Source organism: Heptranchias perlo, chromosome 4, assembly GCF_035084215.1.
Source record: "Heptranchias perlo isolate sHepPer1 chromosome 4, sHepPer1.hap1, whole genome shotgun sequence".
In the NCBI taxonomy this organism is placed as follows: Eukaryota; Metazoa; Chordata; class Chondrichthyes; order Hexanchiformes; family Hexanchidae; genus Heptranchias; species Heptranchias perlo.
Window position 1 is genome coordinate 82,538,578 of NC_090328.1, and position 20,643 is coordinate 82,559,220.

At 40.4% G+C, this 20,643-nt stretch overlaps 1 protein-coding gene across 2 annotated transcripts in view; it reads right to left on the minus strand.

Annotated features, from left to right (window-relative positions):
- ror2 (receptor tyrosine kinase-like orphan receptor 2) overlaps positions 1-20,643 on the minus strand; it is a 346,535-nt gene that overhangs the window by 80,253 nt on the left and 245,639 nt on the right. For both annotated transcript variants that reach the window (XM_067983246.1, XM_067983245.1), the window contains exon 5: positions 17,567-17,881. In XM_067983246.1, the coding sequence (XP_067839347.1) occupies positions 17,567-17,881 (315 nt within the window). The remainder of the gene's footprint in view (positions 1-17,566; positions 17,882-20,643) is intronic.

Below are 20,643 nucleotides of genomic sequence, written 5' to 3' on the forward strand. Positions count from 1 at the left end.
ACCAAATTAGTTACTATCAATTTGGCAATTTACAAGTTGCATTTATACAGCCCCTTTCACAACCTCAAAACATCCAAAGTGCTTCACAGCCATGAGGTACTTTTGAAGTGTAGTCACTGTTGTAATGCAATGAAACGTGCAGGTCCTTTGGACACAGCAAGATCCCACAAACAGCAACTAAATAAACAACCAGATAAAGGATGTTACTTGAGTGATAAATGATGGCCAAGACATCAGAACTCCCCTGTTCATCTTCAAATAGTGTTATGGGATCTTTTACAGCCACTTGAACTGGCAGACGGGCACCTCAGTTTAATGTCTCATCTGAAAAATGACAGTGGAGTGTAGTGCTCCCTCAGTAATGCACTGAAGCATCAGACTAGATTATGTGCTCAAGTCTCGAGTTGGGCTTAAACCTACAAACTTCTGACTCAATGGCAATAGTGCTACCACTGAGCAGAGGCTGACACTTTATTTAATACTCATTAAAATTTACACATACAAAACCTTTAAACACCACTCAAAAATAGGTTGCTTTCAGAGTACTTTATCTTCCTAAAACGATATCCCCAGATGAACTTAACATTTTCCCTTAATTCTTGCACAGGGATTGGTATTTTTTTAAACCAACTTGAGAAAATGATTTACTGGCCATTTGTGAATAAACTTCATTACAGCAGTATCTAAACATAGATAGGAAGTTTCAGACACGTACAAGTATACGAGAATATCAGTTTGATTGTTACAGCATTCGAAAATATAAACATGACTTATGCAACAAAAACAATTTTTAGCAGAAACAAATAAAGCTAGCAATTTGGAATCCAAGTTACTTGGTCTTAGCAACACACTCTGACATTATAATCCTGCTAACTAGATTTATTGCATTATTAATAGTGAGCCACCGCTGAGACCTCTAATTTATAAGCAACCCCAACAATCCATACACAATTCCCATTTTAGAATGCATATCCATTTTATATTAAAACAACTACCTGTGCAAAATTCCATACTGAAATAAGGAGTAAATAGATGTTTGTATTTTTATTTCAAGCCATGTCCAGGAGTTTTGAAAGCTATAATAAGTCCATTAAAGTTCATTTTTCTAATATCCAACTTTTCCACCCTAGCATCCAACTTTGTTTTGAACACGCATCTTTGATTCTACTAACTTGCCTGACAGCGTATTTCAAATGCATTAATTAAATATTCTTTTTCTAATACTTGTGTGTTTTAAATTTATTTCCATTAATTTAAATGTTTGTCCTTTGGTCATTTTAGCCTGACATACTTTGAACTAATATTCTGAGTTCACTTTATCCGTCTATACCACTAAATAAATACTTTATATATCTCAAAAGAGATCCCATTTAGTTGTCTTCTCTCTAGACTGCACATCTTCACCTTCTCTAATCTTTCCTCATCGCTCATCCCCTTCATACTCGAGATCATCCTTGTTGCTTTATTTTGCTACCTGTCAATGAAGCATGCTGATCAAACTGAATACAGTACTTCAATTGAGGTCTGACCAGTGCATTGTAAACTCTCAGCATTACCTCTAGGCCTTCATTCCACTGCTCTAGATACATCTACCAACATTCTATTAGCTTCCTTAATTGCTTCTCTGCGTTGTTTCAACATTGAAATTCTAGTTTATTCATTGCATACCTGCATTGCTCATTTTTGTGATCAATATTCAATACTTTAAATGTCAGTACCAAATTTAATTTGCCGCTGATTTGCACAATTGGATAACTGACCTAAATCCCTCTTGAACGTATAACTTTAGTCCCTGTCCCGATGGCTCTCCCTATTTTAGTGTCACTTGAAAATTTAACAGGCTTGGAATTGGTTTTTGCATTCAGGTTATTTATGTTGATGCGAAACAACTAATGTCCTGGCACCTACCTCTGGAGTATCCACTCAGCACCTCCCTGCTCTGACACTATCTCCCTCGAGTACTCTCTGTTACATATTTATTGTTAAACTATTCGTCCGGTTCCATGTTCTACCCTACGCTCTCATGGTTTTTATTTTTTTTAAAATTATAAGCCTTTAATGTGGAAGCTTTCTAAAAGTCCCAATAAATCATTTGAGCGTAAAACATCCCATTGTGCTTCAATTCTTGTTTTTAAAACAAGGTCACAATCTCACCATGAACCAGATGAATGGATTATCATCTTGATCTTCAGTGAGCGTGACTGCAGAAGAAACTCCCTCCTCTCTCCAAAAAAAAATGACTGCAAATTCTGTAAACTGCAGGAAAGGACTGAACACAATGTCACTGCCAGCAGTGCAACGTGATAATTATCTCCACAAACAAAACTGACCAGATGTTCATCTGTGACTACAGATGGATCACAATCAGGGTTATAAATGGAGAAATTTATCAAATTGTATTGCTGATTATGAAGTACATCTGTTACATCTTTCAACTACAGAAAAAATGATTTGAATAAGTATTTTTGTAACCCCCACCCCCAAAAAAACCAAAAAGTAGTTGAAGTTGATTAGTTATGTCACTATCAATGGGAAGATAGTTCCAATGGTATTTATCCACATAAGTATTATACAGCGAGGATACATAGTGGGCAACCAGGTGGATAGGACTTTATCCAATTAACAGACCCACAGAATAACAGAGTTATGGATTATTAGATCAAACCCGCTTGCTGGATAATATCAGGTGGGTGCCAGCTACATTTTCTGTTTATATGATGGGGATAAACAAAGCATAGTTTAAAAAGGTCTTAATGTGTCAGGGGACCATATGCAGCAGTGTATAAATAATGCTTGCTAGATTTACTAATGGATTGATGTGATGCAAAGCATTGTGAAATCATACGATTATTCACTGGTAGTTGTCAACCTATTTATTCCAAAGCACGCAATTCTCTGGCACGTGGTTGCTTTCGGAAGAGTTCTGAATCAGTAATACAATCTTGCACACCCGTATATGTCCTCTGAAAATATTTTCATGATGTCAACAATATAGCCTATGGTATCAAAGGCTTTATAGTGAAGTGCTGCATATCCAGCTCACATATTCACATTGAAGATTATCCATTATACAAGACTCCGCACACACTGTGCATGTACTTTTAACATAAAACTCCCATATTAAAGTTTTTAATAGTGCAGTGCCACCATCTGATTATATACATCACTGCACTTTGATTTGGTCAAAATCTACACAACCCTCTAATTTTGAAGATCTCATATCTGATCCGGTCACGTGCCCACCCACATCTTGCACTCGACAGTATGATCCAACGTAACAGTTCAGCGGTTCAGATAATTTAATACTACAACAACTTGCATTTATATAGAGCCTTTAATGAAGTAAAATGTCCCAAAACGCTTCATAGGAGCGATTTTCAAACAAAATTTGACACCGAGCCACATAAGGAGGTATTAGGACAGGTGACCAAATGTTTGGTCAAAGAGATAGGTTTTAAGCAGCATCTTAAAGGAGCAGAGAAGTGAAGGGAGGCACAGAGGTTTAGGGAGGGAATTCCAGAGTTTAGGCCTAGGCAGCTGGAGGCACAACCGCCAATGATGGAGCAATTAAAATTGGGGATGCACAAGAGGCAAGAATTGGAGGAGTGCAGAGATCTTGGAGAGTTGTGGGGCTGGAGGAGGTTACAGAGATAATTGTAAACAATTTTACAACACCAAGTTATAGTCCAACAAATTTATTTTAAATTCCACAAGCTTTCGGAGGCTTCCTCCTTCGTCAGCTGACGAAGGAGGAAGCCTCCGAAAGCTTGTGGAATTTAAAATAAATTTGTTGGACTATAACTTGGTGTTGTAAAATTGTTTACAATTGTCAACCCCAGTCCATCACCGGCATCTCCACATCATGGTTACAGAGATAGGGAGGGGCAAGGCCATGGAGGGATTTGAAAACAAGGATGAGAATTTTTAAATCGAAGTGTTCCCGGACTGGGAACCAATATAGGTCAGCAAGCACAGGAGCGATGGGAGAACGGAATTTGGTGTGAGTTAGGATACGGGCAGCAGAGTTTTGGATGAGCTCAAGTATATGGAGGGTGGAAGATGGGAGGCCAGCCAGGAGAGCATTGGAATAGTCCAGTCTGGAGCTAACAAAGGCATGGATGAAGGTTTCAGCAGCAGGTGAGCTGAGGCAGGGATGGAGACAGCGATGTTACGGCATAATTACGGATAATAGGACATGTACAACAGGTATTCGGGAGTTGGAAAGTAGTGCTGGGGTATTCATTATCAGGATTACATACATGATAATACAAAGGCAGCAATGACAAATAGGCTGTAGCTGAGTCAAGGGGATCTGATAACAATTCTAGCAGCCATGTTTTAATCTTTATAATGATATACTACATAGAAATAGCTTTTTTCTAAAAAAAAAGCACATTTCAATTTTTTTTTGTCTTTTGGTGGTATTCAGCCTCTGGGGAGCGAAGTTCACATAACATAGCTGAGAGACAGCGATAAACATAACACGGCTGTGGGGCATTGAAAGCCTACCTTCCCTTCATTTGTGGCCCTCAGCTGACTATGCTCCACCTGCCTCTGAGCTTCCATTTACGGCCTCTCCAGATGAGGAACATCAACTGCATTGGGTTGAATGCTTTTACTTTGGGCTCTGGTAAAAGTCAACAAAGTACTAGGACGCAAGGCTGTCCTGACTTTCATACAGTAAGTGAAAGAACCTATTAAAATAAAATTATTTAATAAAACTATTGCTCCTCGTTTTTTTTCCCTTCCTGTATCGGGCCTGTACTAGTCAACGGTCAACAGCAGCAGGACTGAAATGAGAAGCTTTTCATGTACAGAATTGTAGGTTCCATCAGTGTGATGCAGAATTCTGAATCACCCTTGCACAACACACTGGTTGAAGAAGTGGCCTTCCATACAAAGAAAGAGCAACACTGACATTTCAGCTGTACAGTATCACAACTGTATTACAGGGATATTACTTCATGGTAACAAATTACAGGAAAATATGGGTAGCAATACTTGCACAAAAACAGACAATGAATGCCAGAATGTGCATTGTCTTCAGTTTTAAATGACATAACACTTGCACACACAAGCCAAAAGACAAATAAGAAACTCCAGACGCTTTAAGAATCCAAGACTATATTTAAATTTTACAGAGTATATTAATACTGCTCATAAAACCAAGTTAAAACATTCTCACGAAATATTAGGTAAACTATCTTTACAGCCCATTCCCCACCCTCCTTGTAAAAGAAGCCACTTATGTGTCATAAAATGAACATTTAAGTGGTTTTATCCAGACAAGATTATTTTAAAAGATTCTATGGTACTATGAAGAGCAGGAACTCTCCTGGTGTGTCTAATCAATTCTAGCCTTGTACAGATTTGCAGAAGGAGCCTTAGGGATTGTGGTGGTACTTCCTTGTCTTTCGTTTCAGGTCATTTCCCCTGTAAGAATGTAGGGAGAGTGAAAGCACTCTGCATGCCATCATGGGAATGCAACACATGTTTCAGAAGGCATTCATAGGGGTGAGAGCAGATACTGGAGTAAAATACCCATCATGTGACTTTTCCACTGATTCCCTACTGATTAAAAGTAGAAACAATGTACTTGGGATACATAATATAAACAATGTTATTTCTAAGCATTGAGACATTTATACTTTTCTGGTAAATTACACAAAGCATAAAAACATCTGCTTCGTTTGGTTTTCATTCTCCACTTCTTTCTCTCTGCCTCAAATTACTTCAAACAATTTAATTTATCTTCTGCCTCCTCTCCTGAAGACACTCATGCTGGGTTATTGTTCCACAAGCTCTTTAATCCCATGCCCTAATGATCATTCTCCATACGACAACAAAAAAATTGTATTGACATAGTTCTCGTACCATTAAAAAAAAATCCCAAGATGCTTCACAGTTAAGTGCAAGGAAAGCACAGTCCAGCAAAGTAGAGAAAAGGAGTAGTGACTGAAAGCTTAATTGACGATATGGGTATGGCAGCCATGATGATCAACATCAATGAGGTATTCCACCATTTCGGGGGTGGGGGGGCTGCTGAGAATCGCAGCTGTGAATCCTGATATTCACACACATGCACTTTCCAACAGAATCGCAGACTAGCTATCTGATGCAGGAGCCCCATCTGATTTATTTCAGTTTCCCTAACCCAGGGGCAAATGATAGTACTCTTGCCACAGTCCTCACTGAGAATAGCTAACTCAGCAAAAAGAAAAAAAATCAGACATTAAACTTGGAATCATTTGGTTGGTGTGGTTCAGTGTGTTCATACTGGTGTGATGAATCTGGCTGAATTGTCATTCTCTGCCTCAGTATAGAGCAGGCTGCTTTATGGTTTACCATATGGAAGAAACCGAGCAACCATCCTTTAACATGTGAGTCCAGACAGCAATCATCAAAACTACTCTACTGTCGGGACCATCCCACCCAAACTCAATCTGGTTATACACAGGCACTTCCCAGCAGGAGTCAGTGGATAGCAATTCCGGTCAATTTTCCACCTTTCTACCCAAACTCACAGATGATTTGTATCAACCCTACTGCCAATTTGGCTGAAATCAGCTAACTTAACAAAGATTGGAGGGGTCTTCCTGTTCTATGTGGCTCAGTACCATTTACCCTCTGAGATATTCCTGTCATGCAAAGTCTGTGCCCCCTTAGCCAGTTTGATGATGCACTTCCTTATAGTCAGTCAAACTATTGCTCAGCATTTTCACCACTCAGCTGACAGAAACTGATTTACAGAGTCGTACAACACCAGGTTATAGATGTTATAGCTGTTGGACTATAACCTGGTGTTGTACGACTCTGTAAATTTGTCCACCCCAGTCCATCACCGGCATCTCCACATCGCGACAGAAACTGACACTTGCTTTCTTCCAACTGTGATCTCTATTCATAAATTATATATAAAAACAGTCCCCTTAAGATTTTGTTTATGTTGAGTAATGATTTGGATTTTACTTGCATTGGCTGAATTCGATTTTTTGAACTTGAATTTCTGTAATGTTAAATTCAGCATTTTCAACAATAAGACAGCAGGTTGGAGATAAGCGAGTTACCAGTATATTTGGGAATGTTAATTAGTAAACAAAGACAAGATTGTTATGTATAAACCCCAGCATTTTGTGTGTGAAACTGACTTCATTGTAGCATCCGAGGAGCCAAGCATGATTTCATTTCATTCGTATAGCCAGGGGCTTGGTTCGGGAGGCATTTGGGAGTGTTGTGCTCCCACATCAAATGTGAGGTGTTTCAATCAGGGTGATGATTTTGATTGATGCCTCAGTGGGCATTTTGCTTTGTAAAAAAGATAAACAGAAATAAATGGAAGTTAAAGTTGATAAATTTTCAAAATTTAATTGAGAAAATGTTACTAATGGTAACAGTGTTGAAATCAAAAGCTACAGTAATTGTCAATAACCATTTTAAGCACATGTATGAAGTTTCTAGTTAAGTGGCAAAATATATTTTGGACAAAAATGTAAGTTGAGGAGGTAGAAGAGGAAAAGGTGCTACTAAAGCAACAGTTTATTTTCAGCTATTTCGATTTACCAATCATTCACCAACATCCCCTCAAGTCTCCAAAGTTATTGTTTTGGGAACATTAACTGATAATTATTTCAGTTACTGCTCTGTAAAATATCTCACTGTTAACTTGCACACAATTTATTCATTAAGGGCTCTGTATCCTGCAGATAGTTTTACAGATATATTAGCTTAAGCATAAGGTCACATCACTCTGAATAATTTATTCAGTAAATTTAAGCATTTAAAACATTACGAAAAAAGTCCTTTTAAATCACATTCAATCTCTTACTTTCCCTGTTTATTGGCATACTGCTTATCTAACATCAAGCCATGGGTGAACCAGAGCATTTTCCAGCTATCAGGAAAACTGAAGCCATTTCATTGGGTGCTTGAAAAAAACTCCATACCCTTACCGGCCGTTCCATCGCCTTCCTAAGCTGCTCACTCAGAATGAACCAGATGGTGCACATCTTATTTTTTTACTCGTTCATGGGATGTGGGCGTCGCTGGTAAGGCCAGCATTTATTGCCCATCCCTAATTGCCCTTGAGAAGGTGGTGCTGAGCCGCCTTCTTGAACCGCTGCAGTCAGTGTGGTGAAGGTTCGCCCACAGTGCGGTGAAGGTTTGCCCACAGTGCTGTTAGGAAGGGAGTTCCAGGATTTTGACCCAGCGACGAAGAAGGAACGGCGATATATTTCCAAGTCGGGATGGCGTGTGACTTGGAGGGGAACTTGCAGGTGGTGTTGTTCCCATGTGCCTGCTGCTCTTTTCCTTCTAGGTGGTAGAGGTCGTGGGCTTGGAAGGTGCTGTCGAAGAAGCCTTGGTAAGTTACTGCAGTGCATTCTGTGGATGGTACACACTGCAGCCACTGTGCGCTGGTGATGAAGGGAGTGAATGTTTAGGGTGGTGGGTGGGGTGCCAATCAAGTGGGCTGCTTCGTCCTGGATGGTGTTGAGCTTCTTGAGTGTTGTTGGAGCTGCACTCATCCAAGCAAGTGGAGAATATTCCATCACACGCCTGACTTGTGCCTTGTAGATGGTGGAAAGGCTTTAGGGAGTCAAGAGGTGAGTCACTCACCGCAGAATACCCAGCCTCTGACCTGCTCTCGTAGCTACAGTATTTATATGGCTGGTCCAGTTAAGTTGCTGGTCAATGGCGATCCCCAGGATGTTGATGGTGGGGGATTCGGCAATGGTAATGCCGTTGAATGTCATGGGAAGGTGGTTAGACTCTCTCTTGTTGGAGATGGTCATTGCCTGGCACTTGTCTGGCGCGAATGTTACTTGCCACTTATGAGCCCAAGCCTGGATGTTGTCCAGGTCTTGCTGCATGCAGGCACGGACTGCTCCATTATTTGAGGGGTTGCGAATGGAACTGAACACTGTGCAATCATCAGCGAACATCCCCATTTCTGACCTTATGATGGAGGGAAGGTCATTGATGAAGCAGCAGAAGATGGTTGGGCCAAGGACACTGCCCTGAGGAACTCCTGCAGCAACTCCTGGCGCTGAGATGATTGGCCTCCAGCAACCACTACCATCTTCCTTTGTGCTAGGTATGACTCCAGCCACTGGAGAGTTTTCCCCGATTCCCATTGACTTCACTTTTACCAGGGCTCCTTGGTGCCACACTCGGTCAAATGCTGCCTTGATGTCAAGGGCAGTCACTCTCACCTCACCTCTGGAATTCAGCTCTTTTGTCCATGTTTGGACCAAGGCTGTAATGAGGTCTGGAGCCGAGTGGTCCTGGCAGAACCCAAACTGAGCATCGGTGAGCAGGTTATTGGTGAGTAAGTGCCACTTGATAGCACTGTTGACGACACCTTCCATCACTTTGCTGATGATTGAGAGTAGACTGATGGAGCGGTAATTGGCCGGATTGGATTTGGCCTGCTTTTTGTGGACAGGACATACCTGGACAATTTTCCACATTGTCAGGTAGATGCCAGTGTTGTACTGTACTGGAACAGCTTGGCTAGAGGCACAGCTAGTTCTGGAGCACAAGTCTTCAGCACTACAGCCGGGGCCCATAGCCTTTGCTGTATCCAGTGCACTCAGCCATTTCTTGATATCACGTGGAGTGAATCGAATTGGCTGAAGACTGGCTTCTGTGATGTTGGGGATATCGGGAGGAGGCCGAGATGGATCATCCATTTGGCACTTCTGGCTGAAGATGGTTGCAAACGCTTCAGCCTTATCTTTTGCACTCACATGCTGGACTCTGCCATTATTGAGGATGGGGATGTTTGCAGAGCCTTCTACTCCCGTTAGTTGTTTAATTGTCCACCACTATTCACGACTGGATGTGGCAGGACTGCAGAGCTTGGATCTGATCCGTTGGTTGTGGAATCGCTTAGCTCTGTCCATAGCTTGTTGCTTCCGCTGTTTAGCATGCATGTAGTCCTGAGTTGTAGCTTCACCAAGTTGGCACCTCATTTTTAGGTACGCCTGGTGCTGCTCCTGGCATGCTCTTCTACACTCCTCATTGAACCAGAGTTGACCCCATGGTTTATTGAGAATGGTAGAGTGAGGAATATGCCGGGCCATGAGGTTACAGATTGTGCTGGAACACAATTCTGCTGCTGCTGATGGCCCACAGTGCCTCATGGATGCCCAGTTTTGAGCTGCGAGATCTGTTCTGAATCTATCTCATTTAGCATGGTGGTAGTGCCACACAACACGTTGGATGGTGTCCACAGTGTGAAGACGGGACTTTGTCTCCACGAGGACTGTGCAGTGGTCACTCCTATCAATACTGTCATGGACAGATTCATTTGTGACATGTAGATTGGTGAGGTCGAGGTCAAGTAAGTTTTTCCCTCGTGTTGGTTCGCTCACCACCTGCCGCAGGCCCAGTCTGGCAGCTATGTCCTTCAGGACTCCGCCAGCTCCGTCAGTAGTGGTGCTACCGAGCCACTCTTGGTGATGGACATTGAAGTCCCCCACCCAGAGTACATTCTGTGCCCTTGCTACCCTCAGTGCTTCCTCCAAGTGGTGTTCAACATGGAGGAGGACTGATTCATCAGCTGAGGGAGGACGGTAGGTGGTAATCAGCAGGAGGTTTCCTTGCCCATGTTTGACCTGATGCCATGAGATTTCATGGGGTCCAGAGTCAATGTTGAGGACTCCCAGGGCCACTCCCTCCTGACTGTATATCACTGTACCGCCACCTCTGGTGGGTCTGTCCTGCTGGTGGGACAGGACATACCCAGGGATGGTGATGGAAGAGTCTGGGATGTTGGCTGAAAGGTATGATTCTGAGTATGGCTGTGTCAGGCTGTTCTGTGGGACAGCTCTCCCAATTTTGGCACAAGTCCCCAGATGTTAGTGAGGAGGACTTTGCAGGGTTGACTGGGCTTGGTTTGCCATTATCGTGTCCGGTGCCTAGTGGTGCGATGCCAGGTGGTCCGTCCGGTTTTATTCTTATTATGACTTTTCACAGCTAGATTTTAGAACTGAGTGGCTTGCTAGGCCATTTCAGAGGGCAATTAAGAAATAACCACATTGCTGTGGGTCTGGAGTCACATATCGGCCAGACCGGGTTAGGACGGCAGGTTTCCTTTCCTAAAGGACATTAGTGCCCTGATGGACCGAGGACTGAACTTCAAACCCATCACTATGACCATACGCTTACATCTTTGAAACATTGTCCGCTTCTAGCCCCATCTTATTCCCTTTGCCCAGGAAACCCATATCCACACTTTCATTACCTTGACTCAGCTTCTCACCTTCCTCCCCCACCTCTCAGGCTCCTCCCTAAACAAACACCAGTTTGTCCAAAATGCCATCAACTGCATACTCTCCCACATTAACATTCAACTCTGTCCTTTCAATCTCCATTGGTTCCCTGTCTTCCAAGCACAAAATTCAAAATCCTTATCATAATTTACAAATCCCTCCATGGCCTCACCCCATCCTATCTCTGCAACCTCCCCCAGCTCTGCATCTCAGCCCATGTCCCATAATTGTCCGACTCTGGCCTACTCTTTGCAGTCTCTCTCTCCATCCCCAGTCCTCCTCATTTGGTGGCAGAGCTTTCAGATACGTAGGCCCTATCCTCCAGAACTCCCTTCCTAAACCTCTGTGCCATAACCCTATCTTTAAAGGCTTCATCCAAAACGACCTTTTCAACTTGCTTTTGTGGTTAGATCTCCTAATTATCCTATTCCTGCTCAGTCTATTCTCTCTTTCATGAAGCATTTTGGCTCATTTTATAACATTAAAGGCACTATACAAATGCAAGTTGTTGTCGTACTGTACTTCCTCTCTTTAATTCTGCTGTGGTGCCCTCCAGTGGTCAATTTAATAATGTAGCACAAATCAGTGCTGCATAAACCTTGTAGTGCTATATTGTCAGTGATTTATAGTCAAGCAACATTCTTTCTTCAGTTATCCAATTTCAGTCTTAATGTTTCAAATTATTTTCACAATGACCCGCTTTGGTTTCCAACGCATGTAAAGTTGGGATCTTTAAACTGTGACCCACAGACACTATACAGCCTACAAGCAAAACCCTGGTGATTTATTTTATATGACACTGCGTTTGCCATTTTAAATTTTGCGAGCCTGTTGGTTTTGGAATGGTCTGTCCTCAGCACTGTTTCCTCACTGGTGACTAATTCCTAGACCCATCACCAAAGGAGCAAAGCTGCTGAACAAACCTTTCTAAAACATCTGGCTTGTTGGATTGACATTTTGAATTTAAGTGGAATACAAAATACAAAGAGTGGGTTAAAGCAAATAGGGCAGAGCGCACCGGGGAGAGCGCACCGGGGAGAGCAAGGAAAGCACAATGGGGAGAACACATTTGGGAGAGCATGGGCTGCACACTGGCAAAAGAAAACTGCAAACTACAGCTTGTTACATTAGCTCCATCATAGTGGAGAGTATGGACCAGTGAAAGCATAGATCAGGCGCCAGCAGATTGAAGAGAGACACTTGGATCACCAAATTACAGAGCAAAGATAGATGTGGGCTAGCGATGCAGCATATCAGTTCTTCTAATGACAAAGTTTTCTCTTCTAAACTGAAATTTTCCGCCAGTTTCGTGTTTTGTATTGTTGTGTAAATATGGCCTGCGAGACGACATGAAATGCAGTTAAATGCCCACTATTACAAAAAGCTTGGCCACATCTGGCAGAAGCTTGAAGATTTGAGCTGATATATCAATTCTGTTAATTTTACAGATCTTTAGCTCCGGCCTGGTATTTTTATCCTTAAAGTCCTGACAAGTAGCTTTGGAGGAGAACGATAGCACATTTTCTGTTTAAGGTTTTTTATTATTTGATGCAGAATTACCAAGAGATTCAATGTTGAAGAAACTGATGATTTGTTAGAAGTATGTTTCAATTTATTTAATTAAAATTATTCCCACTCTCGTTCTTGTCCCTCACTCCATACATCATTCCCTAACCAAACTGGTGAGCAAACAACCTGCTCCCAATCCTTTACCAATGCTGCTCTGTAGCCTGTTGTCAGAATATGCACAACAGCAGCTCAGGGTGATCTGCCTCTGCATTTCTTTACCTCTGTGGGGAAAAAAGGCCAGATTCCACTTGGTACCTTCGCTCAAGAGCACAGGTGAACCAAGGTGAGGGATATTAGCATTGGAGAATGGAAAACTTTCCCCATTTCAAGCACCCAGAGTTGGCATCAAGCAATCCTGGATCGGGATTAAGGGCTCGATGCAGAATTAGACTCCTTCTACTCAGCCCAAGCCTTAGAATAGCACTTCCAACTGCACCAGTGTGACGTTCTCCATTTCCCTTCACTGGCCATCCTTGTGACCTCCCTGAATGAGATTGCTAATTATTGCCAAATTAGGGGTAGTTCTGCAGTATGTTTCATGCTTATTTCATCCCGTCAGTTTGGGTTGGGTTTAAACCAAGTCCCAAAGATGAGGGGGTAGTATGCTAACCCACTCCACCACTTTGTCCCTGATTAATGGCAGTTTGTCTTTCATTTGTATTGTTTATATTCAAATTACATGTGATTCATTGCAGGTGAATTCACTATTACACTGCAAAATGTTTAAGGTTGAGTACCACATTACCAAAATACCAACATATGGTTTTATGGTGCAGGTTACATGATCATGAAACAGGCAAGTAAAGCATACGACAAGCAGGGATATCACAGAGTTCAAGACGAACTTTGCTCTGTGTGTAGCACCACAGTCCATCCATTTGTCCACCAGGATTTCAATAGTAAGCGTGGCCACCTCCAAGTTCTGGATACTCCAAGCTGCTAAACTGATGAGCATGAGGGTATTGGGAATTCCACAACTGGCACTTGTAACCTGATTTGGTCATGCTGACAGTTCCTCTGTAATCTGCTCCACTGCCATTGTAGCATTTATGACCTATATGGCCAATTTAAACAATGATACACTTAGCATATAGGGCACACTAGACTTAATAAAGTACTTTTTATTCAATCCTCAGAAATCCAAGCATGACAATTATTGCTGTTTCTTCTGTTATACACCCTTCAATCCCACCCAATCTTTACTCTCAATTTGTCTTCAGTGTCAATGTAATCCTTCTCTGATAGTTAACCCTGTAATACAATCCACATGATACAGTAACTCAAAGTGGCTGTAATGTCTTGGTGATAAGTTTAAAAATATTTCTGGTTTTATGCTGTTTTGTACAATAATAATGTATCCAATAATCTATAATTTTTTAAAGATGTAGTCAGCCAAAGAATGGATATCTAGCCTGATGGATGCTACGTATGCAAACTTTGACGAAGAAAGTGTGTCTCAGCTCTTTTTATTCTTTCTTAAATCCATTCTTTGTTCATTTCCTTCTATTATCTAACTCAGTTAAGAGTCTCACACGATTTCATAGAAAAGATAAACTTCAAGCAATTTTCATTAAAACAGTTAATGTCACAAGGACACTGCAATTTATAAATACATTGGCAAATTAGGCTTGCAAGTGTCATTTTCAATCTGATGGTTAGTTATAAAGTCAGACACATGGGGGGTAATTTCAACCTAATTCGCCAAGCGGGAAACCCATGGGATCAGGTGGAACATCAGTTTTACACTCCGGCCAATATTGGTTTGCACTGACGTCAATGGAGAGTAAAATTGGGCGGAGTGTAAAACCAGCGTGGCAGATTATCCACCAGTTTTCCGACACGGTGTTAGGTTAAAATTGCTCCCACGGTGTCAGAAGGAGCTTTTCTATAAAACAAAAAGGAAAAGAAGTGTTGAAAGTCCTACATGTGCCATCTAATTTGGGTGATGTTGGTCTCACCCACAGAGTATTGATGGTGCTGTTTCATGAATTGTCTACCACTTGCTAGCATCCTAGTTGCTGGTCAATGATATGGCTTTGAGGGACGGACTAAAGTTTTCACCCATTATTTAAATGAAGCCATGACCCACAGCCAACAGGGAAGGTAGCCAGTGACCTAGTCAATAATTATAAAAGGCTACTGCAAGGAGGTGCAAAATGAAGGTCATCGGCCTCCATGCTATACCCTCCCCACAGTGGAGATTTGGAAACTCGCGATGCTCAAAAATACTTTAGTTAATGTAGCCGCACCACCACCTATGAAGTCATTTTGCTCCATGTAATATTTACTACAAAGTCCCTCAGCAACGAAGTCCCATTTGCACCAGTGTGTTAAGACTATGAATTGGGTCAGGGGAGGGTGACCTTTGCACTGACATTTTACCATTCATCATCATAAAAGTCACAAATGTAACTTTTATACCTTTTTTTGAAAAAAAACATTAAAAAACTTGATCAATTTTCAATTCAGAAGAAATATGTGTGTCACTGTCCAAATACATTTCTGACTCAACGTTCATGGTAGTGAATTACATCTGCATCACGAAGATAGGCTATCATATTATCCTGTCAGACTTTGATCTTTTTAAACCTTCTTACACCACATTATTTCAATTCTCATTATCTTAATTCACTTTCATGGATGAATTGCAACTTCCCAAACCTTTGAGTGCATCTATCATTGCCTTGAGATCTTGCTAAGGTTTCAGTAACACACCCAGGTAAATGAACAGCAAACTGGTAATTCTTGTTAAGTACAGGACTATGTTATGCCATCATGAAATTTCACTTCTGTCTTCAAAAGTGGAAGTGTCTCATAGCAGTCCTCATTTAAAGTTTAAAATATAAAGCAAATTTATTAAATAAACAAATGACTGAAGTAACAGTGATTTAATAGTTATATATTTACAATAGCATCTTATCTAATTCTTCAAGTATAAATTTTTTAAAAAAAATTTGCAACTCTGAGAACTAATTAATCGCAGATTCAGGACCAATGCTCCCTTAAGTAGACCTTGTATCCCCTACGATCAGCAGCACCCTTTTAATAACCAATATCTAGTTAAACGATAGCGTGATCCAGGGATTCTAACATAGACCCCTTGTTTCGTCTGCTGGATACTATGAATTCACATGTGCTGCTGTGAGCATTTCCTGTCTTTAGGGAAGACAGACCAAAAAGTTCTGGCAATAAGATGAGGCATGATTACAAACCAACAAATTAGTTAATTCCACATAATGAACAGAATACAACTTTCCAGTGAGATACCTTTATTTCCTACCACTCAGTGCACCATAAAAATATAAATATGCCACTTTGTCACTATTCTAGGCAGACCCAATAACAAGCTATCTGTCCCTAAACTGACTGATATTGACTTAAAGTTACAAGCAGTATGGGTTCCCGTTACCATACTTTTTAAAAAATTCATTCATGGGATGTGAGCATCACCGGCAAGGCCAACATTTACTGCCCATCCCTAATGCCCTTTTCCAAACTGGAACCCCCATGTGTCTCACTGTCTTAGTGACTGGCAAGAGGGACATCTTCCCTCTCTCCAAATGGAGAGAGAGAAACAAAGACAGGCCTCTGATCCCTCCCTCAACTCAGTGTGTCATGGATTATTATACTGAATTGCTAAAGTTACCATGAATGAAAATCCACACCTTTTGTGTGGAGGCTGGCAGCACCTCTATTTTCTGGTTCAGCACATCCCCTTCCAGGCACGGAAAATGAAAACCATTCTAGCACCAGGGTGTAAACTGTTACATAATATACTGAAAGATTCCTCATTGTCTCAAAGCTGATGTAACATGCAAAAAGTACAGAGTTTATAATGACTAGCCTGTCTGGTACCCAACCCCAGTTAATCTATAGGAAGCTGAATCTACCTTTTATAGCAATATCAAAATATGAATGAAGACAAAATCCCTTCCAGGCCATGTAGGTAAAAATCCCCAAAACCTACACAGTGCTGCATGATATTTTTAAAATTGAGAATAAAGCATCTTTTCTTCAGCCATTTCAAGCCTAATCGGTTTGATTTAAAAGAAAAATGAATATTTCTAAAATAATGCCAGTATTTGTATGTAAAAGAAACTATAACCAGTTCCTTGCACACAAATTTCTGTATATTTCCCAAAAATACAAAAGCAGTCATTTGACAAGGAGCCAGAATGTCTATAAACCTATAATTGTGTGATTGGTCTATCAATCACACAAAAAAAGATCAGACTTCTGAAATCGAATGTGAATCGCAATTGAACTCTGACTTAACTCACCTAGTGATTATTTAATAGCAGTTAAAATATGTGACCTTAAAGGAACACAGCCTAAACAGCAGAATAATGCATTGTTCACTGTATGGTATAATGTTCCTAGCCTCAGACAGTTGATGTGAACTACATATAGTCAATCTCGAAGTAATTGAGTAATTATGTGCTTTACCAGAAAACAAAAAGAATCGGGGTTTGAGGGTGGCAGGATCTTTTGCTCCTCTGCACTGCTAGAAAGTCATGTTTACTGATATTTGAAAGTGCAGCTTACTGTATTCCATTAAGTCTGTGGGCTGAACCTCTGATTTTCACTTGAGGTCCATCAGTGTGAGTGCTCAAATGCTCGAAACAGTTCAACTGTCTGAGGGAATATTTTCATCAATGGAAAAATGGAACAAATCAATGATTGATGGGATTAGTCAAGACAAACCAAATCTTTTTCATACTTACATCTGTTAATCCTATCCACAGGAATTCCAATTCTCATGCAGCTTGCAGCCTCTGGGCTTTCAGGCAGTGGCAGATCCTCACAGTTTGGCAACTGAAGCTGCATAAGAATGAGTGGGTTTGACATTGAGATAATATATTCCGTCCTGCAGAGATCATTTTCCAGAACTTCGCACTCATCCCGGCATAATTCCCGTGGTCTGGCGTTACGGGAATTATCATCACAGAAAGGGAACACAAAATGGCAAAAAGATGGAATGGCAAACCGTGAGCACTGATCCGAGAGATGGGTGGAAGTACCAATCATAGTAAATGCAGCTGAAATAGGAAGCACAAAGTTTGATTTATACATCAGTGCCAGATAAAACCTATAATTATCAAACACATGATTACTATAAACCACTTGTCTCAGTTTTATATGTGTACTTTTTGTTTCATTAAGGATCACCTTAACATACTTCTAGCTGCAACCTGTCTTAATTAAAAAATAATTCATGTAATAATGTTAATCTTCAGAATGGAGATATCAATTTTGATGAAACATCAAAGCATTGTTGAAGAAAATGTGTGGCATTTGGTCTTTAAACACTGGGTTCATTAATGAATATTAAAAGAAAGCATAAAGCACACACATGCATATAGGGTTTTATTTTTAGATGATTCAGCAAAATTACAGTTTAGAATGGGTTCCACCCAATGACATCCTTACTTAAAACAAAAAATGCTGCTTTTAAACAGAACACAAGATTGGTTGGACTTGACTATTTTTTTCACTGAATTGTGCTGTTTTATCCATACCGATAATCTTAAACTGTAATTGTTCATCTTTAAATAATTTGTTCACTTTTACTTTAGATAAGGCACTGATTTTGTTTTGATTCTGGCATATAGAATAATTTAAAAATAACTTGTTACATATATAATTCTTATGGTTTCAATTTTTAAAAAATCATTTACAACACAGGATAGCCCTGTTGCTCTTGAAACTTGAACATTAATATTTGGTTTAAGTACAGGAATACTGGTCTGCCAGCCACAATGCCCAGTTTTAATCCCACCTTCCAATCCACATTAAAACTCACAGGAACTATATTTAACCAATTCTCTACCAAGCCATAAGAAGTGATAATACTGGTATCGGCAGAGACACCTTCATTTGCCAAGCTGCAAATTGGCACTGAAGTCTGTCTACCTTTGTTGAAGGAGGAAACATTGCATGGTGGATGCAGACAGTACCTCATACCACTTCAAAGGAAATCTATTGCAGCAAAATACAACAGACACCCAAGAGATTCAGCAGCTTCATGATTAAGAACCGTAGATCTTCATTCCGTAAAATTGTGCCTGTTAATAAATTCCATACATTTTGCTGTCATTCCTGGGTCGAGCATTATTCAATCGTTGCAAGCATCTCAAAGATCTGCAGGACAGGAACTGCTTCACTTTACCACATGGTGTCTCTATACTACAGGAAGTGAATATTCAACTCTACCGTCATACTGTTGGCACAGTGACCCCTTATTAATGCTGGTTGAGAGCTTGAAAATCCTACATTATTGTATGTTTCAAACACAGGAAATTGCATGTTTCAAGGAAACAACATTTACTCAAAAAGTACTGAAGTAAAGTTAATCTGATCTGTAGAACCAAGGGCTTGATGAGCCAAATGGCTCAGTAAAGAACTGGCTTGAAAACCTTCCTTGCTGCACATACTCAAAACATATTTATCTGGTATTAATTTGAGGGTTTCTCAGTCATTTCAAAGATGAATGAAATAAAGTTCTAAATCTTTGTAAAATACTGCCTCAGCAGTGAGAGCAGTGTCAGTTCTGGTGATGTCACAGTGTTATTATTAACATGCATGGTCCATTGCTGCAGAACTCATCCAAGACCTATAGGTTGGTGGAGCGAGCGCAAAGAACTGGCAGGGAGGGTGGGGGTGGGTGTGGGGGGGGAGTACTGTAGAAATATAGAGACCGAAAGAATGAAACAAAGGAGGAAAATAAAGTAAAGCAAGACAATTACATTTCATTTAATAAATTTTAAAGGGTGTTGAGGAATAACAGGAAACAAAAGAAAAGCTGAATTTAAACAAACACTATAGATCTCTCTCATTGGGCAGAAAATCTGACTTGAGCAGAGACTCAGCAATTTTATCTACTTCAAAGCTAAATTCAGATCTTTTAGGACCCCTCCGTTTCCAACTATTTATTGTCCATGAATACTAATTACATTTCCCCTGAAGTTTGGTGCTTAAAAATGACACCAGTACATGCAATGGTATCTCTTCCTTGTCAGTGTACTGCAACAATCACTTCATTCAAAATATAAAACAAAACACGGGGTGAAATTTGACTTTGGCAGTCGCACAGAACGGGTGATAGCGAATCGGCAGCTCGTTTTACACTCCAGTTTTTTTTACTGACTTCAATGGAAAAGAAAAACGAGCTGCCGATTCGCTGTCGTCCGTTTTACACTACCGCCGATTCACAGAATTTCACCCCCATTGTTTCCTCTAGCAACCTACGTAAACCTGTTTATTACAAATACAGGCATCGTCCATATTTCAGTCACTGGAAATGGCAGCCATGGACAATCCATGCTGGAAAAGAATAGAATAGAATTGAATTTTTATCTAAACCCTGGTAGACAGAAAGTCAAGTCAAGACAGAGATAATATCACAAGCAGACAGCATGTATGACAGCAAGAGGCATACAAACAAGTAAACACTGTAAACCTGGGGCAGTTCTGCTTGTATTTTTGTATGAGCTTTTAAATTGTGCAGCTTTTGTCTAAAGAAAAAGCATCAAAAACTTAAAGGAAGTTTTATTCTAAAATTTGGCAATAATATTTTGGATTTTTAAAAATTACCTGTTTTAAAAGATACAATCCAAGAGTACAACCCTAAACATTCAACAGCACTTACAAAACAGAGAGAAAGTACGGCAGTTACCACAAGCAATGACTGCAATTCAAGCACTAAACAGAAGTGCCACTGAAAAATGTTGATCCTTTGTTTGAACATGTAAAAAATCAGTTTGTATGGTGTACAGAATGGTATAAATATACTTTTAAAATT